This window comes from Somniosus microcephalus, chromosome 10 (genome assembly GCF_052327205.1).
Source record: "Somniosus microcephalus isolate GS21.2 chromosome 10, FLI_Smic_1.0, whole genome shotgun sequence".
NCBI lineage: Eukaryota > Metazoa > Chordata > Chondrichthyes > Squaliformes > Somniosidae > Somniosus > Somniosus microcephalus.
This window is the reverse complement of record NC_140996.1, coordinates 10243208-10271109: the sequence shown is the minus strand read 5'-3', so window position 1 is coordinate 10271109 and position 27902 is coordinate 10243208. Positions and strand designations below refer to the sequence as shown.

The 27902-nt window shown below is 47.5% G+C and overlaps 1 protein-coding gene across 8 annotated transcripts in view; it reads right to left on the bottom strand.

Moving 5' to 3' along the window:
- The window catches only part of LOC147111436 (dedicator of cytokinesis protein 9-like), a 499826-nt gene that overhangs the window by 150212 nt on the left and 321712 nt on the right, over nt 1-27902 (bottom strand). For all 8 annotated transcript variants that reach the window (XM_085998427.1, XM_085998430.1, XM_085998428.1 and 5 more), the window contains exons 18-28: nt 25379-25444; nt 24440-24532; nt 24172-24295; nt 21311-21432; nt 17207-17293; nt 16305-16394; nt 13876-13991; nt 11937-12003; nt 8255-8380; nt 6711-6782; nt 1799-1945 (exon numbers count right to left, since the gene is read on the bottom strand). In XM_085998427.1, coding sequence (XP_085854553.1) covers nt 1799-1945; nt 6711-6782; nt 8255-8380; nt 11937-12003; nt 13876-13991; nt 16305-16394; nt 17207-17293; nt 21311-21432; nt 24172-24295; nt 24440-24532; nt 25379-25444 — 1110 coding nt within the window. The remainder of the gene's footprint in view (nt 1-1798; nt 1946-6710; nt 6783-8254; nt 8381-11936; nt 12004-13875; nt 13992-16304; nt 16395-17206; nt 17294-21310; nt 21433-24171; nt 24296-24439; nt 24533-25378; nt 25445-27902) is intronic.

Sequence of the window (27902 nt, the reverse complement as noted above, 5' to 3'; positions counted from 1 at the left end):
CACAGAAGGCAGTTGAGGCCAATTCATTAAATATATTCAAGAAGGAGTTAGATATATTTCTTAAGGCTAAAGGGATCAAGGGATATGGGGAGAAAGCAGGGACAGGGTACTGAGTTTGGATGATCAGCCATGATCTCATTGAATGGCGGAGCGGGCTCGAGGGGCCGAATGGCCAACTCCTGCTCCTATCTTCTATGTTTCTATGGTTACCGGTGAGCATGTGGTCTTATCGTATTTATTATTAATCTGCAGATACCAAAACACAAAAGGAGCCAGCTGTACAAAAAGGAGAAAGGAGACCGAGCACCAGGTCCAGGCAAATGGGCGTCAAGAGGCAGAACCGTTAGCAAGTAAGATTCATGAGGCAGTCAGCCAATGGTCCCTTTAAGTTGCGCGGTCGCGCAGGCCGCTTTTCAATCGGAAAAGCCCACAGTTTCAGCATTTCCCCCCCCCCTCCCATTCTCCTCTCTTTATAAACTCTAATGTCGCCTCACTCTTATAGTTTATATTAATATCTGAACCGGCTACCGACCATAGAGCACATATACCAGAAACGCTGTTTACGGAGGTCACGGACCATCATCAAAGACCCTACCCACCCCAGCCACAGTCTGTTCACCCCCCTGCCATCTGGGAGATGCTACAGATGCATTCGCACCCGTACGACCAGATTTAGGAACAGCTTCTTTCCCAGGGCTGTCATCCTACTGAACTCCACAAATAAACTCTAAAGCCTGCACATCTGCCAATGCACTTTATTATGTTTATGTTAATGTATTACAAGCCAAATGAATGTAGTATGTTTAAATGTCTCCAAATGTACACTCTCGGGAGCCGCAAGCCTACATTTCGTTGTGCTGCACTTGTGCACTAACAATGACAATAAAGTTGATTATTATTATGATTATGATCTGATCTTGGCCTCAACTCCACTTCCCTGCCCGCTCCCCATAACCCTTGACTCCCTTATCGTTCAAAAATCAGTCTGACGTAAGAAAACTACAAGGCACTTGGTCTAAGCATTAAACAAAGCTTGAATCAACTGTTTTACAACATGGAGGTCTAGTTGTGTCCTTCACTAGTTCCTGTTAAGAATGTCCTGCGCAAGCTGGGCCCGTGCCCGAGTATTTATACTCTCCCTGGACAGCGCCACCCGTAGGCCGCTCAGTATTATTTCATAAGTCTTTCTTTCATGAATGACTGATTCATGTCATTGTCTATCTCCACCTTGAATATATTCAATGTCCCAGCCTCCACAGCTCTCTGGGGAAGAGAATTCCAAAGATTCACGACCCTCTGAGAGAAGAAATTCCTCCTCATTTCCGATTTAAATGGGCGACCCCTTATTCTGAAATTATGCCCCCTAGTTCTAGATTCCCCCACGAGGGGAAACATCCTCCCTGCATCTACTCTGTGCCGTATATCCTGTGTAAATTTCACTATTCTACAAATTTCAGTGGGTGTGTCTTGGAAAACCAGACAGTTGGAACCAACTCTGATCTGAAGGATGCATCAGGGAAGAAATCACAAAATCCAAAAATCCCGACACCACAACCGCCACTGTGAAAAGTAATTTGTCAAAGTTTTAAATCAGCAAAATGTTACCCCTCCGCTAGCTATTTCACACTGCAATTGCTAAACAGATCGAAAATTAAGCCGATACATTAGCCATTGATCCCGCTAATGATCAGCAGCAAAGTTGGCTTTGCTTTTCGGAACCTCAAGGCACTTGAACATTTTATATCCAAAAAACATGAAAATGCGAACTGACGGAAGGGCGGGCTGTGACGATTCCTACCTTAATGAAGACGGCAAGGCTGTGGTTTGCATTCCGAGCCTCTTCCGGCTTGTCTTTATACTTCTGTGTGATGTGCGGCATCAACAGGTTAACAAGGGTCTCCACTGTGTGCTGGTAAGAGGCAGGGAATCGCTGGTTCCGGAATAGCTAGATAAACCAGACAATGACATAGGCCTTTCGGAACATGCAATTAATAACCCGTGTCTGCATTGCACAGCTTAAAACTCTCATCCTTGTTCACAAATCCCTCCGTGGCCTCGCTCCCCCTCCCTATCTCTGTAACCTCCTCCAGCCCCACAACCCTCCCAGATCTTTGCGCTCCTCCAATTCTGGTCTCTTGCGCATCCCCCGATTTCCATTGGCGGCCGTGCCTTCAGCTGCCTGGGGCCCTAAGCTCTGGAATTCCCTCCCCAAACCTCACCGCCTCTCCCTCCTCCTTTAAGACGCTCCTTAAAACCAACCTCTTTGACCAAGCTTTTGTGTCACCTGCCCTAATATCTCCTTACGTGACTCGGTGTCAGACTCTGTTTGATAACGCTCCTGTGAAGCGCCGCGGGACGTTTTATTACCTTAAAGGTGCTATAGAAATGCAAGTTGTTGTTGTTATACCGGGTGATTTAATTGGCGTTTTCACTCAGGAATTACGAGGAAAATATTTGAATAGAAATATCAAAAATTCACGTTGGTGACTGATTTGATTGATGCTACAGGGCAGAGGAGAGGGAACTTCACTCTGACCACATTCCAGCAATTATTACTGAAAAGTTGAAGAAAATTACTGCACAATATTAATTGCTTTTTACTGATTTTTTTTTTTACTGCTCGAGAAATTTGGCACCCGTTTTATCACAGCTGCTATCATACACCTTTAACACCAAGTACAATTGCTGTGACTTACGCAAGACGAGGTCCCATCAGTCACGCAAAGCTCCAAGTCTACTTAGGCTGGTACACTCCCAGCGCCAGTACTGAGGGAGTGCCGCACTGTCGGAGGTGCTGCCTGTCGGATGAGACGTTAAACCGAGGCCATGGATTGGGAGAAGGGGAAGTGCAACGAGGCCTGGGTGTCCTTGTGCACCAGTCGCTGAAGGTAAGCATGCAGGTGCAGCAGGCGGTTAAGAAGGCAAATGGTATGTTGGCCTTCGTAGCGAGAGGGTTTGAGTACAGGAACAAGGATGTCTTGCTGCAGTTGTACAGGGCCTTGGTGAGACCACAGCTTGAGTATTGCGTGCAGTTTTGGTCGCCTTATCTGAGGAAGGATGTTCTTGCCATGGAAGGAGTTCAGCGAAGATTCACCAGGCTGATACCTGGGATGGCAGGAATGACGTATGAGGAGATATTGGGTCGATTGGGCTTGTACTCACTGGTGTTTAGAAGAATGAGAGGGGATCTCATTGAAACTTATAAAATTCTGACAGGACTGGACAGACTAGATGCAGGAAGGATGTTCCCGATGGCGGGGGAGTCCAGAACCAGGGGTCAGTCTAAGGATAAGGGGGTAAGCCATTTAGGACTGAGATGAGGAGGAATTTCTTCACCCAGAGAGTGGTGAACCTGTGGAATTCTCTACCACAGAAGGCAGTAGAGGCCAATTCATTAAATATATTCAAGAAGGAGTTGGATATATTTCTTAAGGCTAAAGGGATCAAGGGATATGGGGAGAAGGCAGGGACAGGGTACTGAGTTTGGATGATCAGCCATGATCTCATTAAATGGCGGAGCAGGCTCGAGGGGCCGAATGGCCTACTCCTGCTCCTATCTTCCATGTTTCTATGTTTCTCTCAGGTGGTCTTTAAAGATCCCACGGCACTATTTTGAAGAAGAGCAGGGGTGTTATCCCCGGTGTCCTGGCCAATGTTTATTCCTCAATCAACATCGCTAAAAAACAGATTATCTGAACATCATCTCATTGCTGTTTGTGGGACCTTGCTGTGTGCAAATTGGCTGCCACGTTTCCTACATTATAACTGTGACTTGCATTTATATAGCGCCTTTCATGACCTCAGGATGCCTCAAAGCGCTTTACAGCCAATGAAGTACTTTTTGAAGTGTAGTCACTGTTGTAATGTGGGAAACGCAGCAGCCAATTTGCACAGAGCAAGCTCCCACAAACAGCAATGTGATAATGACCAGATCATCTGATTTTTTATGATGTTGGTTGAGGGATAAATATTGGCCCCAGGACACCGGGGATAACTCCCCTGCTCTTCTTCGAAATAGTGCCGTGGGATCTTTTATGTCCATCTGAGAGAGCAGACGGGGCCTCAGTTTAACCTCTCCTCCGAAAGACAGTGCAGCAGCGCTCCCTCAGCACTGCACTGGGTGTGTCAGCCTAGATATTGCGATCAAGGCTCTGGAGTGGGACTTTGTGACTCAGGAGGTTTTAGTGGTCATATTTCCTATTTCCTCTTCTGCGGTTTTAAGCCACTTCATTCATTCATACACAATGGCACTTTAACCACACCACAAACACAGTAGTAACGCCGAGAACCACAATAATTCACTTTTTTTGGTTTGCTGTGCCAGACTGTTGGCTAACAAGTTGTTAGGTGACAAGTACAACAAAACAGCTGTACTGACCATTCTGGATACTTAGAATACATTCGTGAAACAGGCGACAAGCAATGGCCTGTGAAAACACTAGATTAAAGGCAAGAGTTCCAAAATTTATTTTTTTCGTTCCTGGGATGTGGGCGTCACTGGCAAGGCCAGCATTTATTGCCCATCCCTAGTTGCCCTTGAGAAGGTGGTGGTGAGCCGCCTTCTTGAACCGCTGCAGTCCGTGTGGTGAAGGTGCTCCCACAGTGCTGTTAGGGAGGGAGTTCCAGGATTTTGACCCAGCGACGATGAAGGATCGGCGATATATTTCCAAGTTAGGATGATGTGTGACTTGGAGGGGAACTTGGAGGTGGTGGTGCTCCCATGCGCCTGCTGCCCTTGTCCTGCTAGGTGGAAGAGGTCGCAGGTTTGGGAGGTGCTGTTGAAGGTGCCTTGGCGAGTTGCTGCAGTGCATCTTGTAGATGGTACACACTGCAGCCACGGTGTGCCGGTGGTGGAGGGAGTGAATGTTTAAGGTGGTGGATGGGGTGCCAATCAAGCGGGCTGCTTTGTCCTGGATGGTGTCGAGCTTCTTGAGTGTTGTTGGAGCTGCACTCATCCAGGCAAGTGGAGGGTATTTCATCACATTCCTGACTTGTGCCTTGTAGGTGGTGGAAAGGCTTTGGGGAGTCAGGAGGTGAGACACTCGCCGCAGAATACCCAGCCTCTGACCTGCTCTTGTTGCCACAGTATGTGTGTGGCTGGTCTAGTTAAGTTTCTGGTCAATGGTGACCCTCAGGATGTTGGTGGATAACGCTTCACAGCTTAAATGGGTTTTGAAACATCTCATTAGGTGGATGTTAGTTGGTGATAATTAACCAACAAGCTCGACGTGATTGGGCAAAAAAACCCACCACAAATCATAAAATCTACAGCACAGAAATAGGCCATTCGGCCCAACTGGTCCGTGCCGGTGTTTATGCTCCACACGAGCCTCCTCCCGACCCCTCTTCATCTCACCCCATCAGCATAACCTTCTATTCCTTTCTCCCTCATGTGCTTATTTAGCTTCCCCTTAAATGTATCTACGCCATTCACTTCAACCACTCCCTGTGGTAGCGAGTTCCACATTCTCACCACTCTCTGGGTAAAGAAGTTTCTCCTGAATTCCCGATTGGATTTACTGGTGACTATCTTATATTGACGGTCCCGAGTTTTGGATTCCCCAACAAGCGAAAACAGTTTGAATTCTTTGGAATTACTTTTAAGTAACATTCATATTGAGAACTTGAGAGAGGATCTCACGGGATAGAGAAGAAAAACTATTTAGCATATCCTAATTCTTCCATCCAGAAACAGTCTACCATGATATGGTCCAACTGTTTCTTAAATAATTCCAAGGTGTTTGCCTCCACCGCCCCTCCATCGCTTACTATCAGCAGGAACCTCTGGCCAACAGCCCCAAGTTTGATTTTGCTAGTTTGAGTCTGTGCTCTCCTCTCCTACAATCGGAATTCAGCTGGAAGAAGTAGTTTCAGATTCATCATTATGAGTTGCACATGTTCTCACCAAGTCTCCTCCTCCTTTTAAGGCCGGAAGGCCCGGTTGTGACTCAGCCCGCTGGTGTCCGAGATCTCCCTTGTGACTTGCCTCTGCACTTGCCCCCGAGCTGGACTGGCTCACTTGAGTCTCAGTGACCAAGTTGGACACAGTACTGAAAACCCCGTCTGATCCGGAGAAGGTTGGGGGAAAGGCTGCTTCACAAATACTGAATTATGACCAAGTGGACTACAGATACAGTGCGTAACAGCAAAATTACCAAATTCTAGTCAAGAAAGAAGGCCGTCAATATCACCATAAAACTACTTGCATTTATACAGCGCCTTTAGCGCAGTAAACCGTCCCAAGGAGCTTCACAGGAGCATTGAGACAAAATCTGACCCTGAACAACATCAGGAGATATTAGGACAGGTGACCAAAAGCTTGGTCAAAGAGATCGGTTTTAAGGAGCGTCTTAAAGGAGGAGAGAGAGGCGGAGAGGTGTAGGGAGGGAATTCCAGAGCTCAGGGCCCAGGGAGCTGAAGGCACGGCCGCCAGTGGAAATCAGGGATGCGCAAGAGGTCAGAATTGGAGGAGTGCCGAGATCTGGGAGGGTTGTTGGGCCGGAGGAGTTTACTGAGATAGGGAGGGGCGAGGACATGGAGGGATTTGGACACAAGGATGAGAATTAGTATACGGGCAGCGGAATTTTGGATGCGCTCATGTACATGGAGGGTGGAAGATCATTCAATAAACTTCATTCTAGCCTAAATACCGACATGATTTATAAAAAAATACACACTGGCACATCAGTAACTAACATGTGGGTGTTTACCTTCAGCTTGCTGGTTTCTATAAGGTGCTGGGCCATTGATTTTATCAGTGCCTCGAGGAAAAACCAAGAATACTGAAAGCAAACAAAAACTTTATTTTAGTAGAAAGAATGCCAGTTTGAAATATGCTTTAAACAACCGAGGAAAATAAGTCAACGTCCTCGTAGGACAATTGAACCATCAGCATTGCGCGGTCACAGTGCATTGCACTGAGCTCAGTACTCCTGTATCTATTAAAAGTCTTGTGTCTGCAAAGCCTCCCTGTCCACAAACCTTACTTCCTGTTGTCACGATTTGTACCGCACTTTTAAATCAACAATTAACATGGAAAGTCCCCGTCAAATCACTCATCACTTTAGGCGTACACACACATTTGTCACGTTCACAGTGGGGCATCACGGTCATTGACTTACTTGTACCTAGAATGTACAGCACAGAAACAGGCCATTCGGTCTAACTGGTCCGTGCCGGTGTTTATGCTCCACACGAGCCTCCTCCCACCCTTCTTCATCTCACCCCATCAGCATATCCTTCGATTCCTTTCTCCTTCATGTGTTTATTTAGCTTCTCCTTAAATGTATCTACACTATTTGCCTCAACCACTCCCTGTGGTAGCGAGTTCCACATTCTCACCACTCTCTGGGTAAAGAAGTTTCTCCCGAATTCCCTAACGATTCATAACAACTCGTTATGTAAAAAAACAATTTCTCCTCATCTCCCTCTCTGGCTCTTTTGCCAATTATCTTAAACCTGTGTCCTCTGGTTTCTGACCCTCCTGCCAGTGGAAACAGTTCCTTCTTATTTTTAAACTAGTTTCCCCTTAAATCCATCTCTGCTATTCACCTCAACCACTCCCTGTGGTAGCGAGCTCCACATTCTCACCACTCTCTGGGTGAAGAAGTTTCCCCTGAATTCCCGATTGGATTTATTAGTGACTTAATAATGCCATTAAAATACTGCAAGTAGACCTTGGAATGAATTAGATAACAATTAACAAAATACCCTCCAAATTTCAGGAAATTATTATGTAGGCAACGGTGTTGGTGAAATTCCAGAGTCAGACATATTCTTTAAATTATTTTTCTAATGTGTAGATAATCTGATCCAATTTAAAGGTCGCTTCCCAATGATGAATAATTACATGGAATTCTACAGCACAGAAACAGGCCATTCGGCCCGACTGGTCCGTGCCGGTGTTTAGGCTCCACACGAGCCTCCTCCCACCCCTCTTCATCTCACCCTGTCAGCATACAATTCAGCAGCAGTGAGAGGCAGGAAATGCGTAAGGGTTTAAAGTTGGGAGTTTGAAAGGGTCCCTGATGAAGAGATCGAGATAGGAATGGAAATATCGGCTGAACCAGCAAGGGCAATCTGGAAAAAAGGAAAGCGTTTCGATACCAAAACAGTTTCGCAAAAACGACTTCAAAAACACAAAACACCGCCCCGATTAGTCATCTATCGGCTAACAATTAGCATGGTTGGCTTTAGAAATACTCAACTAGCCAAGAGGCTGACATAACTTAGGAGAGGCTTAGGTTTAATCTACCTTGAGCAGCTTGTTACAGGTGAGAAAGTCTGCGGTTGTTTTGAGGAGGACAGTCATGGACTTGGTCAATTCTTCGTGCACCGTCTTGCATTTGGAGGAACTGCACGGTTCAGTCTTGAAAACATACTGGGGGGGGGGGGGGAGACAGCAAGGAGTTGAGAGGAAGGAAAGGATACATCAGTGATTTGTCTATCAGGAGCTCGAGCAAATCGAAGCACAATAATCCTCGGCGCCAGTTATAAAACCACGTGTGCTGCACAACCGACATCATCCCGGTAACGGAACTCTGGGGGCAATCGGGTGTTGGGACTGCACTCAGCTGGGCTTAGGCTCCGCATCATAGCCACTGGAACTAGGAGTATATTCAAGACGGAGATCGATAGCTTTTTGAATATTAAGGGAATCAAGGGATATGGGGATAGTGCAGGAAAGTGGAGTTGCGGTCGAAGATCAGCCATGATCTTATTGAATGGCGGAGCAGGCTCGAGGGGCCGAATGGCCGACTCCTGCTCCTATTTCTTATGTTCTTATGAACTGCAATTTGGTGTCAAGGCAAGTTTTAAAAAGATCCCAGATGTCCCACTGCAACAGGCAAAACCCATTCAGTGTAAAATTCAGTCAAGACTCAAAGATTGGCATTTCAAGTACATTTTAACGTTGTGTGTTGCAAAGTGTGACCTGTCTCCTAAACTGTAACCATCTGACCAGCACAGCTTCATTTATTTCTTGCTAGTTACAATACAACACGGCAGCCGGGAGCTTGACTTGGGATCAACCCCAGTGGCTTGGCTACATATATTTTAAATGTGAAGATTAAAGCACTTGTGTGGAGTGCAATACTCAGGCTCAGGACAGTGTATTTACCCACTAGGAACAGGAGGAGGCCATTCAGCCCCTCCAGCCTGTTACCCCATTCAATGAGATCACGGCTGATCTGTATCTTAACTCCATCTACCCGCCTTGGTTCCGTAACCCTTAATACCCTTACCCAACACAAATCTATCAATCTCAGTTTTGAAGTTTTCAATTGACCCCCCCAGCCTCAACAGCTTTTTGGGGGAGAGAGTTACAGATTTCTGCTACCCTCTTTTTAAAAATTCGTTTATGGGCATTGCTGGCAAGGCCAGCATTTATTGCCCATCCCTAGTTGCCCTTGAGGTGGTGGTGGTGAGCCGCCTTCTTGAACCGCTGCAGTCCGTGTGGTGAAGGTGCTCCCACAGTGCTGTTAGGGAGGGAGTTCCAGGATTTTGACCCAGCGACGATGAAGGATCGGCCGATATACTTCTAAGTCAGGATGGTGTGTGACTTGGAGGGGAACTTGGAGGTGGTGGTGTTCCCATGCGCCTGCTGCCCTTGTCCTTCTAGGTGGAAGAGGTCGCGGGTTTGGGAGGTGCTGCCGAAGAAGCCTTGGCGAGTTGCTGCAGTGCATCTTGTAGATGGTACACACTGCAGCCACGGTGCGCCGGTGGTGGAGGGAGTGAATGTTTAAGGTGGTGGATGGGGTGCCAATCAAGCGGGCTGCTTTGTCCTGGATGGTGTCGAGCATCTTGAGTGTTGTTGGAGCTGCACTCATCCAGGCAAGTGGAGAGTATTCCATCACACTCCTGACTTGTGCCTTGTAGATGGTGGAAAGGCTTTGGGGAGTCAGGAGGTGAGACACTCGCCACAGAATACCCAGCCTCTGACCTGCTCTTGTTGCCACAGTATTTATGTGGTTGGTCCAGTTAAGTTTCTGTCAATGGTGACCACCAAGATGTTGATAGTGGGGTGATTTGTGTGAAGAAGTGCTTCCTGACATCACCCCTGAACGGCCTGGCTCTAATTTTAAGGTGATGCCCCCTTGTTCTGGACTCCCCCCACCAGAGGAAATAGTTTCTCTCTCTCTACCCTGTCGAATCCTTCGATCATCTTAAACACCTCAATTAGATCACCCCTTAATCTTCTATACTCGAGGGAATACGCGCCCAGTCTGTGCAGCGCTACACTATTGGGGGAAGCAAAAAAGGATGAGGTTAAACATGAGGCTAGTTAGACATCATGGGCCGAAGTTTGCAGTCGGAGGAGCACCTCCGGAGCACGCCTCTGACCCGAAAGCAATCCGCCAGTACCTGGTGGCTCCGGAGCTTCGGGTCTCGGGCCTGCGGACAACGCCTGCGTAAAGGCCCACGGATCCCAGGCAGTTCGGAAACATCCCTGGGATCACGTGGGCCAGGCCAACCAACCAGAAAGGAGGATTCCTCATAAGCTTATGGGAAAACCCCCGAATAAATAAATAATTAACACAACTCTGATAAAAAATAAATATTCCCATGTTCAAAATTAATTAAGAGTCCCTTTGATTAAGCAATTAAAATAAAAATTTAATTTTTTTGAAAAAATATTATTTTAATTTGGCCCAAAATTTACATGAACTCATTTTAAATGTTTCTGTACGTCTTATTCATTTTAAAGTTTTAATTTTAAAAAAGGCTTGCATTTATATAGCGCTTTTCACAACCACCGGACGTCTCAAAGTGTTTTACAGCCAATGAAGTACTTTTTGAAGTGTAGTCACTGTTGTAATGTGGGAAACGCAGCAGTCAATTTGCGCACAGCAAGCTCCCACAAACAGCAATGTGATAATGACCCAATAATCTCTTATAATGATGTTGATTGAGGGATAAATATTGGCCAGGACACCGGGGATATCTCCCCTGCTCTTCTTCAAAATAGTGCCATGGGATCTTTCACGTCCACCTGAGAGAGCAGACAGGGCCTCGGTTTAATGTCTCATCCAAAAGATGGCACCTCCAACAGTGCGGCACTCCCTCAGTACTGCACTGGAAGGGTCAGCCTAGATTTTTGTGCTGAAGCCTCTGGAGTGGGGCGCGAACCCATAACCTTCTGACTCTGAGGCAAGAGTGCTACCCACTGAGCCACGGCTAACACTCTTGAATATTTATCTAAACACTTACGCTGGTGAAAGCACGCCCTCCGCCTGCTTTTACCAGGTGCAAGGGTTTGGTGCGCATTCACTGGGCAAATAGCTCGAATCTGCGCCGGCGAAAGTGTTCTTGGGGCACGTGCGGTAACCCGGAACTTGCGGGGCCATTCTGAGGATCTCACCACGCCGTGCACTGTGCGCATGCAGTCATCGCCCCCCTCCAACCCAGAATCCACGTCCATGAGCTTATTCATTAAGGGACAGCGGAAAATTAATCCTGTTAACATCTTAACTTGGGACTGGAGCCAGACTCAAAATATTCAAACTGAAAGAGAAAAGGAGTTGCGCTAAAGTAACTAGCCGTTTAAATCTGGAGGGTTAAATGATTTGAGGGCACAGCTTCGCTCAGTCAATCTTAATTCCCAGGAACAAACAAAAAGCAGGTTCAATACAAAAGCAAAATACTGCGGATGCTGGAAATCTGAAATAAAAACAGAAAATGCTGGAAATACTCAGCAGGTGTTTCTGACGTCTGACGAAGGGTCATCGACCTGAAACGTTAACTCTGTTTCTCTCTCCACAGATGCTGCCTGACCTGCTGAGTATTTCCCAGCATTTGCTGTTTTTATTTTAAAAAGCAAGTCCAAATGGTTAACAAGATCCATTGTTCAATTTGGCGCTCCTTGCATAGGCTTGTTAAAGTTACGAATTTTGCATTCACATTTCTCAACAATGGGGAGGTTATGTTGCCAGCAGTACCTTTATGTAAGATCGCAGATAGTGTTCCAATCCTTCGTGACACTGGGAAACGATGTGTACAAGAACTCTAGGGAGAGAATTTCGTGGAATTCAAACATTAGCACGTAAACAGACTTGGATAGAAGCCCTGTGAACTAGAGGTTACAGCTTTTAGAATGCATTAGATTTTATTGTGTGTGTGCGAGTGGGGGTGGGGGGGGGTGGTGAAGAGAGGACGTGAGTGAGAGGGGGAGCAAGTGGGAGTGTGAAAAGGTGAGAGAGAGAGAGAGAGAGAGAGGGAGAGAAAATGAATGAAAGAATATTTGTAAACTCATACCCAAAGAGAGCGAGGGGACCAGACAGGGAGCGAGGGGGGCCAGACAGGGAGCGAGGGGGGCCAGACAGGGAGCGAGGGGGGCCAGACAGGGAGCGAGGGGGGCCAGACAGGGAGCGAGGGGGGCCAGACAGGGAGCGAGGGGGGCCAGACAGGGAGCGAGGGGACCAGACAGGGAGCGAGGGGGGCCAGACAGGGAGCGAGGGGACCAGACAGGGAGCGAGGGGGGCCAGACAGGGAGCGAGGGGGGCCAGACAGGGAGCGAGGGGCCAGACAGGGAGCGAGGGGGGCCAGACAGGGAGCGAGGGGGGCCAGACAGGGAGCGAGGGGGGCCAGACAGGGAGCGAGGGGGGCCAGACAGGGAGCGAGGGGGGCCAGACAGGGAGCGAGGGGACCAGACAGGGAGCGAGGGGGGCCAGACAGGGAGCGAGGGGGGCCAGACAGGGAGCGAGGGGGGCCAGACAGGGAGCGAGGGGGGCCAGACAGGGAGCGAGGGGGGCCAGACAGGGAGCGAGGGGCCAGACAGGGAGCGAGGGGCCAGACAGGGAGCGAGGGGGGCCAGACAGGGAGCGAGGGGGGCCAGACAGGGAGCGAGGGGGGCCAGACAGGGAGCGAGGGGGGCCAGACAGGGAGCGAGGGGGGCCAGACAGGGAGCGAGGGGGGCCAGACAGGGAGCGAGGGGGGCCAGACAGGGAGCGAGGGGACCAGACAGGGAGCGAGGGGGGCCAGACAGGGAGCGAGGGGGGCCAGACAGGGAGCGAGGGGGGCCAGACAGGGAGCGAGGGGCCAGACAGGGAGCGAGGGGCCAGACGGGGAGCGAGGGGGGCCAGACAGGGAGCGAGGGGGGCCAGACAGGGAGCGAGGGGCCAGACAGGGAGCGAGGGGGGCCAGACAGGGAGCGAGGGGGGCCAGACAGGGAGCGAGGGGGGCCAGACAGGGAGCGAGGGGGGCCAGACAGGGAGCGAGGGGGGCCAGACAGGGAGCGAGGGGGGCCAGACAGGGAGCGAGGGGCCAGACAGGGAACGAGGGGGGCCAGACAGGGAGCGAGGGGCCAGACAGGGAGCGAGGGGCCAGACAGGGAGCGAGGGGGCCAGACAGGGAGCGAGGGGACAGACAGGGAGCGAGGGGACAGACAGGGAGCGAGACATGTTTGTAATGTAAAATGTTTGTAAACTTAGACCCACTCAGAATTGTGCTGCAATCTATAGCTAAAGCGATGGATGGTTTGTGTCCACTGTCTGCAGTGGACTTGAACCCAGGTCCCAGCACTGAAGAGACGCTCCTTAATTCATATCCATTTTTAATTATCTGTGTCGTCTCTTTGGGCTGCCTACGCCGATCACGCCTTGTATCTGCGCAGCAAATGTTGCATGGGCATTTTGTTCCTTTGTGGGACCATCTATTTATTTTTGGATACTGAACAAACATTAATTGTTCAAGAAGTACGGTCACCGGCGCTTTTAACCCAAAGCTGGAGCTCAGAGATAATTATATTTTATTGCTAGTCCTCCTAATCGTTAAGGAACATTTATTCAGCAAGATTTCAGGAAATGCAGGATTTTCTTTCAAAATACAAGGTTTTTTCCCTCATAATAAATTAACAATAGCCGTATACATTCGAGTTACCTTGTAACATTAATGGCAACATCCTCTTGTGTGGCCCTTGCAAGCACTCGAAACAATTGGTTCAGGATGGTGGGCAGGAAATTGATCATCACGTGGCTTTCCATTGCATGTAAGCTCTACAGGAAAAACGGGTTACAGAATTCAGGATGTGTTAATACAATTCCGCCTGCCCGATATAAAATCCGTTCAGAACCCCGAACCGCAAACAGAATATTCCAATTACCCAACACCCTGTTACCCCCTCATTCTTCTTGGGTCAAGCACGATCCGATTAGAGGCAAAGGAGGCGGCCAACTCCTCAGACCTCTGCAATGCTGCTGTACGTACACTACACCTTTCAGATGACACAGTTAAACCCGAGGCCCCGTCTGCCCATTCAGGTGAACATTAAACGAGAAGGGGGGTTCTCCCCGGTGTCCTGGGCCAATATTTATCCCTCAACCAACACCGAAAACAGATGAGCTGGATATTCATTTCATTGCTGTTTGTGGGGGCTTGCTGTGCGCTAATTGGCTGCTGCATTTCCTACAGTGTCCTGGGGCCAGTATTTATCCCACAATCAACATAACAAAAAACAAACAGATTATCTGATCGTTATCACATTGCTGTTTGTGGGAACTTGCTGTGTGCAAATTGGCTGCCACGTTTCCTACTAACACTTCAAAGGTACGCTATTGCTTGTAAAGTGCTTTGGGAAGTCCCGAGGTCGTGAAAGGTGCTGTCTTTCTTTTACAAGGAGATGTGGCCCAAAGACAACGCGCCATCTGATTTTCTCTTCCCCGAATGGACTGGCTCGTGCCCACAGCTCTGCACTTCCACACAGCAGCCCGGCTTAGGTCAGCAACCCAGCAGCTTGAACGAACCAAACCCCTCACTGCCAAAACTTAACGGCGCTCATACATACTGCCACCCAGAAAGATGAGGATATCATTTAGAAGGGATTTTAAATAGGCATAATGACAATTACTACAAGAAATATAATAGACCCTTGCCTTGTAACACGGTGTTTAAGAACCATACAAATACCTATTACTTAAAAGAATAATTTGCAGGGCTGTGGGGAAAGAGCAGGGGGAGTGGGACTAATTGGAGAGCTCGTTCAAAGAGCCGGCACAGGCACGATGGGCTGAATGGCCTCTTCCTATGCTGTACATACTCCGGATTTGTGAGGGGCCGAGGAACAGTGAACATTTTTTGTTTGCTTGCATTAACATGAGGAAAATGACTGAACATAAAACAGAGAAACCCCATGCATTGTTTCAATCGTGAATCACAAGCGCGATCAGTGACGTAACGTTACATTTTTAATAAGTTATACGCACAACATGGAGCAGACATAAAAAATATGAACTAAAAAGCATGATGATTGGGATGAGAATTGGCCAAATTTAACATCCTGAGACTTGGGGCTGGATTTTCATTGAGGAGGCGGGTAGGAGGCGGGACTACAACTTTCGGGGTTGTAGTCCCGCCTCCATCGAATTCTAGCCAACCCACGCAATTTTGACGTGATTGACCTTGTTGAGCCCGCCCAGCGGGCTCAGCAGGCCAATTATGGGCTACCCGGCAACAGGTGATGTCACAGATTGATATTTCATCTGTCAAGACCTTTTGACAGATGAAATATCAGCGTTTAACAGCTCTATGAAGCTGTCAAACACTGACAATCTGTACTCCAGGTTAATTCCTTCCTCTCAGGATGATTTAGAGATCTCTCCAGAACAGAAAGCTGAATGCTGCAACTTCTGACAGCTCGCGGCCATTCTGCTTTCTGTGCCGGTGAGATGAGAGACTCCCGAGACCTGAAGGAAGGAAGGCTGTAAAGGTAAGTACATGTAAGTAAAACTTCTTTAAACACTTTACACACACCAAACACACTTACCTCTTCACTCATGCACCCATCACTCATCTGAACACTGGACATCTCAACCCCTCCAAGCCCTTCATCCCGACGGCCCGCCTTGCTAACTTGGCATGGTTTGGCGCCGTCGGGAATCCCACATTTCACCAATGAAAATAGGGATTAGGCTAAAAACTACCTGTTAACAGGCAGTTAATTGGCACTAATCCCCTTCCCGCCTCGGGGAGGCGGGTCCCAGTGCGGGTCGGGTACCCGCCTCCTTTGAAACTGGCATGGAGGCGGGTTGGGGGCGGGATGGGTTCGTGCCCCCCGATTTCGGGATTTTAAACCCCCACACGCCTCCAATCCCACCTCCACAGCCCAATGAAAATCCTGCCCTTGATGTATATCTAACAGGTTTCTTACAAAGACTAATTAACCAGTCTGCACTCCCTCATTTTATTCGTATTTGCCAGAGGTTGCGAGCTTCACAGCTCCGTTGAATTGTGAAATAAAATAGCCCGCGTTTAATATCCGACAACGCAAGGTGGGATATAATCACCCTGGGCGCGAGGAGTCGAAAACTTACCTTGAGGAATTTGACCAGCTCTGTTCCCGAGGCCTGAGCTCCAGAATCACACCGCTGACAATACTGGAAGAAATTGTTCAGGTGCTGGTCCTACAAACACCAAGAAGAAAGTGCTCCTGTAAGTCCTTCCAAGAACAACCGATGTATCGACCCGGTTTACACACCTTATCCACAACAGACGTGTTGTTTTTTTTTTAAACTTAATTGTTTCCCCACAGTGTCAGCCGTGGCTCAGTGGGCAGCACCCTCGCCTCTTAGTCAGAAGGTTGTGGGTTCAAGTCCCACTCCAGGGACTTTGAGCACATAAAGCTAGTCTGACACTCCCAGTGCAGTGCAGTACTGAGGGAGTGCTGCACTGTCGGAGGTGCCATCTTTCAGATGAGACGTCAAACCGAGGCCCTATCTGCTCTCTCAAGTGGACGTAAAAAAAGCCATGGCCACTATTTCGAAGAAGAGCAGGGGAGTTATCCCCAGTGTCCTGGCCAATATTTATCCTTCAAGCAACATCACTAAAAACAGATTAACTGGTTGTTATCAGATTGCTGTTTGTGGGAGCTTGCTGTGCGCAAATTGGCTGCCGCGTTTCCCACATTACAACAATGACTACACTTCAAAAGTACTTAATTGGCTATAAAGCGCTTTGGGACATCAGGTGGTCGTGAAAGGCGCTATAGAAATGCAAGTCTGTCTTTCATAGGATGCATTACTTTTTAAAAAAGAAATATTATATGTTTTAAAGCAGCATTAAAAGAATATTAATTCATTAATGAGAATACAAACATCATGTGCCAACTTCGATTATGTGGAACAAGTACAACCCAAAGACACTGGGGAGACAATTTGAATCAAATATGGGCTAACTGTAAAACATGCGAAGAATTAGAAGGACGACATCAACTGACCTGAGTGTAGATTGTAGACACGAGGTGTGTTGCGACTTTGAATATATGTTTGGCTCCATCGACCCATTTGATTTCAGGGCCTGAGTGCTGTAATGTAAAACGGCACTTTTAATTGTAATGAAACTATAGAACAGCCAGAGGTCGTGGTCCATATCGGTGCCAACGACATAGGGTAGAAAGAGGGATGAGGTCCTGCAGGCAGATTTCAGGGAGCTAGGAAAGAGATTAAAAAGCAGGACCTCAAAAGGTAGTAATCTCCGGATTACTCCCGAAGCCACGCATGAGTATAGAAATAGGAGGGTAGAGCAGATGAATGTGTGGCTGGGGAGATGGTGCAAAAGGGAAGACTTCAGATTCCTGGGACAGTTCTGGGGGAGGTGGGATCTGTTCAGGCCGGACAGGTTGCACCTCAACAGGGCCGGTACCAATATCCTCGTGGGGGGGTTTGCTAGTGCTGTTGGGGAGGGTTTAAACTAATTTGGCAAGGGGATGGGCACCAGGATGTAACATTAGAAAGGAGAAATAAAGTGCTCAAAGGATTGGGAGAGGCAGAGAGCACTAAGGTATTAGGTGGGGCCAGACTAAGAGAGAATACAGGATGGTCTAAGGTGGGTTTACAGTGTATGTATGTGAACGCACGAAGCGCAGTAAACAAGGTAAGTGAGCTGCAAGCACAATTAGCCACATGGGGATATGATGTTGCGGCAATAACGGAAACCTGGCTCAAAAATGGCAGGATTGGGTATTAAATATTCCTGGTTATAAGGTGTTCAGGAAAGATAGGGAAGGAAAGATGGGAGGTGTTGTGGCAGTATTGGTTAAGGAGAATGTTAGTGCTGGAGAGGGAGGATGCCCTGGAAGGGTCAAGGACAGAATCTATATGGCTAGAGTTAAAAAATAATGGAGGTGCCATTACACTACTAGGTGTATTCTACAGACCACCAAATAGTGGGAAAGATATGGAGGAGCAAATTTGCAGAGAAATTACTGAGAGGTGCAAGAACTATAGAGTAGTGATAATGGAGGACTTCAACTATCCTAATATAGACTGGGATCGTAATAGTGTAAAGGGCAGAGAAGGGGAAGAATTTCTGAGGTGTGTTCAGAAGAACTTTCTTGATCAGTATGTTTCCGGCCCGATGAGGGAGGAGGCATTGCTGGATCTGGTCCTGGGGAATGAGGTGGGTCAAGTGGAGCAAGTGTCAATAGGGGAATATTTAGGGAACAGTGATCATAGTATCATAAGTTTTAGATTAGCTATGGAAAAGGACAGGGAGCACTCTAGAGTTAAAATACTTAATTGGAGGAAGGCCAATTTCAGTGGGTTGAGAACGGATCTGGCCCGGATAAATTGGAATCAAAGATTGGCAGGCAAAACTGTAATCGAACAATGGGCTGCATTTAAAGAGGAAATAGTTTGAGTACAGTCGAGGTACATTCCCACCAAGGGGAAAGGTAGGACAACTAAAGTCAGAGCTCCCTCGATGACGAAAGAGATAGAGAGTAAGAAGAAGCAGAAAAAGAGGGCTTATGACAGATGTCAGGTCGAGAACACTTCTGATAATCAGGCTAAATATAGAAAGTTCAGATGATAATTGAAAAAGAAAATAAGAGGGGCAAAGAGAGGGTATGAGAATAGAATGGCAGCTAACATAACAGGTAATCCAAAAGTCTTCTACGGGCATAGTAAACGGGTAGTAAGAGGAGGGGTGGGGCCGATTAGGGACCAAAATGGAGACCTACGCATGGAGGCAGAGGGTATGACTGAGGTATTAAATGAGTACTTTACATCTGTCTTCACCAAGGAAGAAGATGCTGCCATAGACACAGTGAAGGAGGAGGTCGTGGAGATACTGGATGGGATAAAAATTGATAGAGGTACTAGAAAGGCTGGCTGTACTTAAAGTAGCTAAGTCACCAGGACCAGATGGGATGCATTCTAGGACAATGAGGGAAGCGAAGGAAGAAATTGCGGAGGTACTGGCCATAATCTTCCAATCCTCCATAGATACGGGGGTGGTGCCAGAGGACTGGAGAATTGCAAATGTTACACCCTTGTTCAAAAAAGGGTGTAAAGATAAACCCAGCGACTACAGGCCAGTCAGTTTAACCTCGGTAGTGGGGAAGTTTTTAGAAACAATAATCAGGGACAAAATTAACAGTCACTGGGACAAGTGTGGATTAATTAAGGAAAGCCAGCACGGATTTGTTAAAGGCAAATCGTGTTTAACCAACTTGATCGAGTTTTTTGAAGAGATAACAGAGAGGGTTGATGAGGGCAATGCGGTTGATATGGTGTACGTGGATTTCCAAAAGGCGTTTGACAAAGTTGAAGCCCATGGAATAAAAAGGGACAATGGCAGCATGGATACAAAATTGGCGAAGTGACAGGAAATAGAGAGTAGTGGTGAACAGTTGTTTTTCGGACTGGAGGAACGTATACAGTGGTGTTCCCCGGGGGTCGGTTCTAGGACCACTGCTTTTCTTGATATATATTAATGACTTGGACGTGGATGTACAGGGCACAATTTCAAAATTTGCAGATGACGCATAACTTGGAAGCATTGGACAACGGTCCATTCTGACGACCCTGGTGATTTCCCCCCACGCCCATGAGGTGGTGTGTAGCTTCCACCACTTGGCACCTTGTCACAGCTGTGCAGCGGCGATTTGAACCACCCAATCACGCCCCAAAGCCAACGTGCTTTTTGAGCATATCCAAGACTGAGATCGATAGATGTTTGGACTCTAGGGGAATTGAGGGATATGGGGTGTTATAAATCTCATCATTCATCAAGAAACTACTCATGAAATAACGCGGGACGGCCAGCTGGTGGCGCCGTCCAAGGAGTATAAATACTCGGGCGGGGGCCCAGCTTGCTCAGGGACATTTTGTAAGACAGGAACTAGTGAAGTACAACTAGACCTCCATGTTCTGAAACAAGTTGATTAAAGCCTTGCTTTATACTCGAACCAAGTGCGTAGTGAGTTTTATTACATCATGGGGGTGGGGCCGGAAAGTGGAGTTTTAGGTCGAAGATGAGTCATGATCTTACTGAATGGCGGCGCAGACTCGAGGGGCCGAATGGCCGACTCCTGCTCCTATTTCTTATGGTCTGAGGTGTTAGGGCACCATGTAACTCAGCAACAGTCACAACAGTATCTTCAAATACCAAAAACAATCACCAGGCTCTCAATTCCAGACACACACGCGTAGACAAAACCATTCTTCCTCTGCCTTGCAGTTTATTTTAGCGTTTTGTTGCACAGTAGAGTGAAAATGAAAAATCAGACAACTTGTTATTTCCTCAGTGATCGACTGAAGACTAAAAAGTTCAAAACTAAAAAGTGAGGAATTTGAGTGCAGATGGTGTTCTGGTTCTGGGCTCGCTACCAAGAGGTCCGGACTACAAAAAGCAAGTTGTGAAATTAATTTAAATAAATCTGGCAATTTGGGATCTGACACCAGAATAAATGACCATGAAAGCTGCTGGATTGTCAGTAAACACCCAACTGTTTAGTTCATCCCCTGAGGAGGGTACTTGCCTACCTGCCTCGCCTAACTGTCTAGCCTACGTGACTCCAGTCCCACACTATGCGGATACACAGAATATACAGCACAGAAACAGGCCATTTGGCCCAACTGGACCGTGCCGGTGTTTATGCTCCACATGAGCCTCCTCCCACCTCTCTTCATCTCACCCCATCAGCATAGCCTTCTATTCCTTTCTACCCTCATGTGTTTATCGACCTTCCCCTTAAATGTATCGATACTATTCGCCTCAACCACTCCCTGTGGTAGCGAGTTCCACATTCTCACCACTCTCTGGGTAAAGAGGTTCCCCCTGAATTCTTGTAAAGTGCACGACATTCCCTTTAACCCTTAGGGAGCAGTAAAAAAAGAAATGGTATTTTCTACAATGTATTAAAAGAGGAAGGCATCAGCAGATGCAAATGACATTAAGCACGGCCGTGAATTGGCAGAGTGGTGCGAGAGCTGCTGCAAACACGCAGGAATGCAGTAGAACAGGCCAGCTGCGGAATCGTACAAGCTCATTAATCATTCAAATAATTGGCCAAGGTGGGGGGAAGCAAAGATCTTACCTTCCCCATTCCTAGCTCCTGGTAACTGAGGTAGCCGAAGGGGAGATTAGCCGAGACGGAGATCTGATTCTCATTGGTCACAACCCGACCATCTTTCAGCAATGGAAGCCAGGCGAAGCCAACTACAGGGGCAGGAAACAAGGCTGTTAAAACGATTTGCTCAGAGATTACATTAACTTTTGGCAAGTCACCATTTGCAGACACGAACTTTACATCAATGACAAAACGTCTTGACAGAAAGCCCCCCCACAGTGCTGAATTCAGTCGCATTTCCAGTGGAGTGCCATCCTTTTTATAAACTGAAAATTAGAGTGGATAATGTTTTAGGGGGGGTTAAAAATAAGATACATCTGGAAATAAAGACACTGAACGCGATTCCTTTCTAAATAAATAGGCTCCTGCATAAAAAGTAGCTGCATTAAGGTTTAGAAGTTAAAGTTATTATAGAAACTGAAGTAAATACTGAAACATGGAAAAGTCTTCAACTGAGAAACATTAAATCCATCAACTGAGTGTTAAAAAAGAGAGACATGCATTTTTACAGCATCTTAAATAAACTCTGGTCGTCTCAAAGCGCTTTACAGCCAATGAAGTACATTTGAAGTGGAGTCACTGTTGTAATTTAAGGAAACGCAGCAGCCAATTTGCGCACAGCAAGCTTCCACAAACAGCAATGTGATAATGACCAGATAATCTGTGTTTCGTGATGTTGGTTGAGGGATAAATATTGGCGCAGGACACCAGGGAGAACTCCCCCTGCTCTTCTTCAAAATAGTGCTATGGGATCTTTACATCCACCTGAGAGGGCAGACGCCCGGGCCCTCGGTTTAATGTCTCATCCGAAAGATGACACCTCCGACAGTGCAGCACTCCTTCAGTACTGCCCCTCTGACAGTGCGGCGGGCTCAGTACTGACCCTCCGACAGAGCGGCACTCCCTCAGTACTGCCCCTCCGACAGTGCGGCGCTCCCTCAGTACTGCCCCTCCGACAGTGTGGCGCTCCCTCAGTACCGCCCCTCCGACAGTGCGGCGCTCCCTCAGTACTGCCCCTCCGACAGTGCGGCTCCCTCAGTACTGCCCCTCCGACAGTGCGGCTCCCTCAGTACTGCCCCTCCGACAGTGCCGCGCTCCCTCAGTACTGCTCCTCTGACAGTGCGGCGCTCCCTCAGTACTGCCCCTCCGACAGTGCGGCGCTCCCTCAGTACTGCCCCTCCGACAGTGCGGCTCCCTCAGTACTGCCCCTCCGACAGTGCCGCGCTCCCTCAGTACTGCTCCTCTGACAGTGCGGCGCTCCCTCAGTACTGCCCCTCCGACAGTGCGGCGCTCCCTCAGTACTGCCCCTCCGACAGTGCGGCACTCCCTCAGTACTGCATTGGAGTGTCAGCCTAGATTTTTGTGCTCAAGTCTCTGGAGTGGGACTTGAACCCACGACCTTCTGACTCAGAGGCGAGAGTGCTGCCCACTGAGCCACGGTTGAGTGTTAATATTTTACCATCTCCAGCTTACAGAATTAATGACATTATAAATGATTGATAACAGCTTAACGTTCATTTTATCTCACTCTGACACACCAGCAGATTAAGTTCTCTCATTTGTTTAAAAAAAACGCCGGTTTAAACTGCTGTCGTGTATTGTTGAAGTAAGAAAAATGCTTCATGTTGAAAATGTTCGATGAGCATGAAAGTCACACGACACAGGATTTGCAACAGGATTGCAGTGAAACTGCGCTGGGCTATTAGCGCGTGAATAACTGTTTAAATAACGAGGGGAAATTTACACAAGCTCGCTAATACAGCGCAGTACTGAGGGAGAGACGCACTCTTGCCCGTGTGTTGCTTTTCCAGATGAGACGTTAAACCCGAGGACCCCCGTCTGCTCTCTCAGGTGGACTTAGAAGATCCCACGGCACTATTTCGAAGAGCAGGGGAGTTCTCCCCAGTGTCCTGGGCTAATATTTATCCCTCAACCAACAGCACCTTTTTTTTTCTAAAAAGATAAAAGCAAAGTAACACTCAGAAGGTCAGGCAGCATCGGTGCAGACAGAACCAGAGTTAGCGGTTCAGACCTGACCTGCTGAGTGTTTCCAGCATATTCTGTTTTTATTTGAGAAAATAAAAGGATGATTCTGTCATTTAACACATGGCTGTTTGTGCGAGCTTGCGGTGCGCAAATTGGCTACCATGTTACCTGTATTTCCACCATCTACAAGGCACAAGTCAGGAGTGTGATGGAATACTCTCCACTTGCCTGGATGAGTGCAGCTCCAACAACACTCAAGAAGCTCGACACCATCCAGGACAAAGCAGCCCGCTTGATTGGCACCCCATCCACCACCGGCGCACCGTGGCTGCAGTGTGTACCGTCTACAAGATGCACTGCAGCAACTCGCCAAGGCTTCTTCGACAGCACCTCCCAAACCCGCGACCTCTTCCACCTAGAAGGACAAGGGCAGCAGGCGCATGGGAACACCACCACCTCCAAGTCACACACCATCCTGACTTGGAAGTATATCTTTGTTCCTTCATCGTTGCTGGGTCAAAATCCGGGAACTCTTTCCCTAACAGCACTGCAGGAGCACCTTCACCACACGGACTGCAGCGGTTCAAGAAGTCGGCTCACCACCACCTTCTCAAGGGCAATTAGGGATGGGCAATAAATGCTGGCCTTGCCAGCGACGAAGGAATAAATAAAAAAATTACAACAGTGACCACACTTCAAAAAGTTCTTCATTGGCTGTAAAGCGCTTTGGGACATCCCACAATGGTGAAAGGCGCTATAGAAATGCAAGTCTGTCTTTCTTTTTTTTTACATAAGGTCGTTGCACCAATCTTTTTTTTAAAAAAAGCGAATGTCACTAAAACCTTGGGATTCAATGGTTTCCTTCTTCTTGGTGGTGCCTTTGCTGGTGTTATCACAGCTGACGTGGTAGAAGGTGAACAACAAGTGGTGCTTCTCGTGCAGCTGGGTGGGCAGCGCCACTTTAACCTGAAACACAAACACAGCAGCTTGTACTAAAACCCAGGGCCAAAAACCAGCGCAGCCCACTCAGAAAAATCAGAAAAGTTCATTACACAGCAACACTGGGAGCATAAATCCACGATGCGCCCCGATGTAATGCCACTGCTTTACCTCATCGTAGAACTCTGGGTTTTGGTGATGGTGCAAGACCATTGCAAAAGCATATTTCGCAAACACAGGACCCCCGGGTCGTGCATAGATACACTATGAAAAGAAAAAGAAATCACACCAATACAGTTAGTACATACATGTACCTTAACTAGAAAAAATCCATAATCTGAGTCATCTATATATCTGCACCTTCAAACACAGTCATCAGAAAATTAGCAAACTTGTGTCGAACCATGGTTGGACCACACTTGGGAGCACTGCGCACAGTTCTGGTCTCCATATTACATAAAGGATATAGAGGCATGGAGAAGGTGCAAAAAAGATTTATAAGGATGATACCAGAACTGTGAGGTTATAACCATCAGGAAAGACTGAACAGGCTGGGGCTCTTTACTCTAGAGAAGAAGGCTGTGGGGTGACCCGATAGGGGTCTTTAAGATTGTGAAGGGGTTCGATAGGGTAGACGCAGAGAAGATGCTTCCACTTGTGGGGGAGACCAGAACTAGGGGCCATCAATATAAGACAGTCACTAATAAATCCAACAGGGAATTCAGGAGAAACTTCTTTACCCAGAGAGTGGTGAGAATGTGGAACTCGCTACCACAGGGAGTGGTTGAGGCGAATAGCAGAGATGGATTTAAGGAGAAGCTAGAAAAACACAAGAGGGAGAAGGGAATAGAAGGATGTGCTGATAGGGTGAGATGAAGAGGGGAGGGAGGAGGCTCGTGTGGAGCATAAACACCGGCACGGACCAGTTGGGCCGAATGGCCTGTTTCTGTGCTGAATTTGTAATGCAACATAGTGAACCAAAGTTCTGAGTGTCACTATATTGCAGTTTGTTAATAATTTTCAAAGAATAGTTTATTTCGGTTCAAAGGAAGGAATATGTTATTTTGTTTTTTCAAAAGGAAAATCCTCGCTATCAAAATCCATACTAACCTTCAGAGGCTGAGAATCTTCCTCATCACAATCCCTGAACTCGATACAGACTGCAATATTCCTCGCCTAAACAAAAATAAAATGTCTTAGGCACAGACAACATAGGTGCTAATCAGCTCAACTGGATTACCACACTGTCCTCGACACAGGAATTGCTCCAAACTAATCTCTCTCACTATTTAAAAGTCAGTGGATGGAATTTACTGCACCTGCAGAGTCCCAACCTACTTGTCTGTTGACTAAATTACAACTTACATTTATATAGCGCCTTTAACGTAGTAAAATGTCCCAAGGTGCTTCACAGGAGCAATTATCAGACAAAATTTGACACCTACAATCAGCTACCCAATTTTATCCTGTGAAAACACAACCTCCCCACAATCGGAACAGGCCAAAATCAAGAATGAAGTGGGTGCAACGCATGTATATGAGCAATCACGCTCAAATAAGGCACTTGACTTGGAGTCAGGCTGTCTAAGTGCGGTAGCACTCTCGCTTCCCGAGTCAGGACGTGGGTTCAAATCCCACTCCAGGACAGAACCTCGGCCGAGACTGCAGTGCAGTACTGAGGGAGCGCCGCACTGCAGTAAATACCGGCCGTCGGATGAGACCTTTAACCGAGGCTCCATCTGACTGTCGAGGTGGCTGTACAAGATCCCACAGCACTCCCTCAAAAGAGCAGAGAGTTCCGAGACAACAATGTTCCTTCAAAGACCACCAAAAGAGATTAACTGGTCATTTATCTCATCTGCTGTTGGTGGGGCCTTACTGTGCGCAAATTAGCTGCCACGTTGGCCTGCATCACAATTACTTCATTTGTTGTGTGACAATTTGGGACGTCCTGAGGACGTGAAAGGCACTATATAAATGCAAAGTCTTTACTTCTATGACATTAATCTCACTTTTAATAAATGAACCCGCGGCCGCAAAAACAATTTCATAAAAGTATGTCAAAGTATAGTCATCGGAATTACATGATCTCTCCTATATTGAGTAGACTAGGCCTGTATCCTCTAGAGTTTAGAAGAATGAGAGGTGATCTCATTGAAACATAGAATTCTTACAGAGCTTGGCAGGGTAGATGCAGGGAGGATGTTTCCCCTGGCTGGGGAGCCTAGAACCAGGGGTCACAGTCAACGCTCCCGTTAAGCTGCACGGCCGCACAGCGGTCTGGCGGTCCCGCGCAGCCGGCTCACCGGCTTTTCAACGGAAAAACCGCGCACACGTGGAAACACGAATGGGCCGCGCAACCAAAAAAAAATCAGAGGGAACATTGGTCAGAGTCTCAGAATAAGGGGTCGGCCATTTAGGACTGAGATGAGGAGGAATTTCTTCACTCGGAGGGTGGTGAATCTTTGGAATTCTCGACCTCAGAGGGCTGTGGAGGCTCAGTCGTTGAGTATATTCAAGACAGAGATCGATAGATTTTTGGATATTAAGGGAATCAAGGGATATGGAGATAGTGCAGGAAAGTGGAGTTGAGGTAGAAGATCAGCCATGATCTCATTGAATGGCGGAGCAGGCTCGACGGGCCGAATGGCCGACTCCTGCTCCTATTTCTTATGTTCTTACGACTCGCTGTAGCAAATTGCAAAAGAAAAATGGAGGCCGACCGCCGTGTACAGAGTGATTGATGTCATCGAAGGAAAGACAGAACTTGCATTCATCACCAAGAACCTTTCCTGCTCTCAATTCAGTTTAATAAAATTTGCATATTCTTAATGAGATTATGCTGAAATAACACAAGACACCATACGTGCTAAACCTGCCAAGGCAGATTTTAATTAGACTGTGCCATATGGGGCAATAAACATGAGGTGGCATCTGTGCGTGTTGCACACATCAAGCTCCTTCACCTTCTCCATCTTTTCCTGATGATAGAGATTGTTCCTCATCAACCCAATTAAAAACATAGTGCCAAAAAATATTCTCTCAAAACTGCAAAGCACTCAGACCCAAATCATCGCCCTCGATGTTTGCTTTTGAACCACTCTTGCATTTTGCCAGCCCAATCTGCAGCTTTTGGAAACAAAGTAGTAGATAACCCGATGGTTTAGCTCATTACAGCAGCCAGGTTGCGGATTTGATCTTTCCTGTGGTTGCATTAGTTGACCTTGGATTGAATCGGGAGTTGAGGGGCTATAATTGGGCTCAGGTTTGATGGATTGGGCAGGAGGAGAAGGGGGAGGATTAGCCAAGGTACCTAACTCCTGAGCACTGTCCGGTGATCCTTGCTCTGGTGGACATCAGGCAAGGACCCATTCTGACGAAGGGCCATCGACCTGAAACGTTAATTCTGTTTCTCTCTCCACAGATGCTGCCTGACTTAGTATTTCCAGCATCTCCTGTTTTTATTCAAGGGCAGGATTGGGCTCGTTTGGGATGCTAGCTGTGGGCAACAGTCTGTCAGCACTCGGAGTGTCCAGATGGCAACCTGACGATGGCCAAAAGTGGTCGAGTTACCAGAGGGCACCCAACATCCCAAACAAGGTTCCGGGGAAGAAAGGGACAAAACATGCGGTAA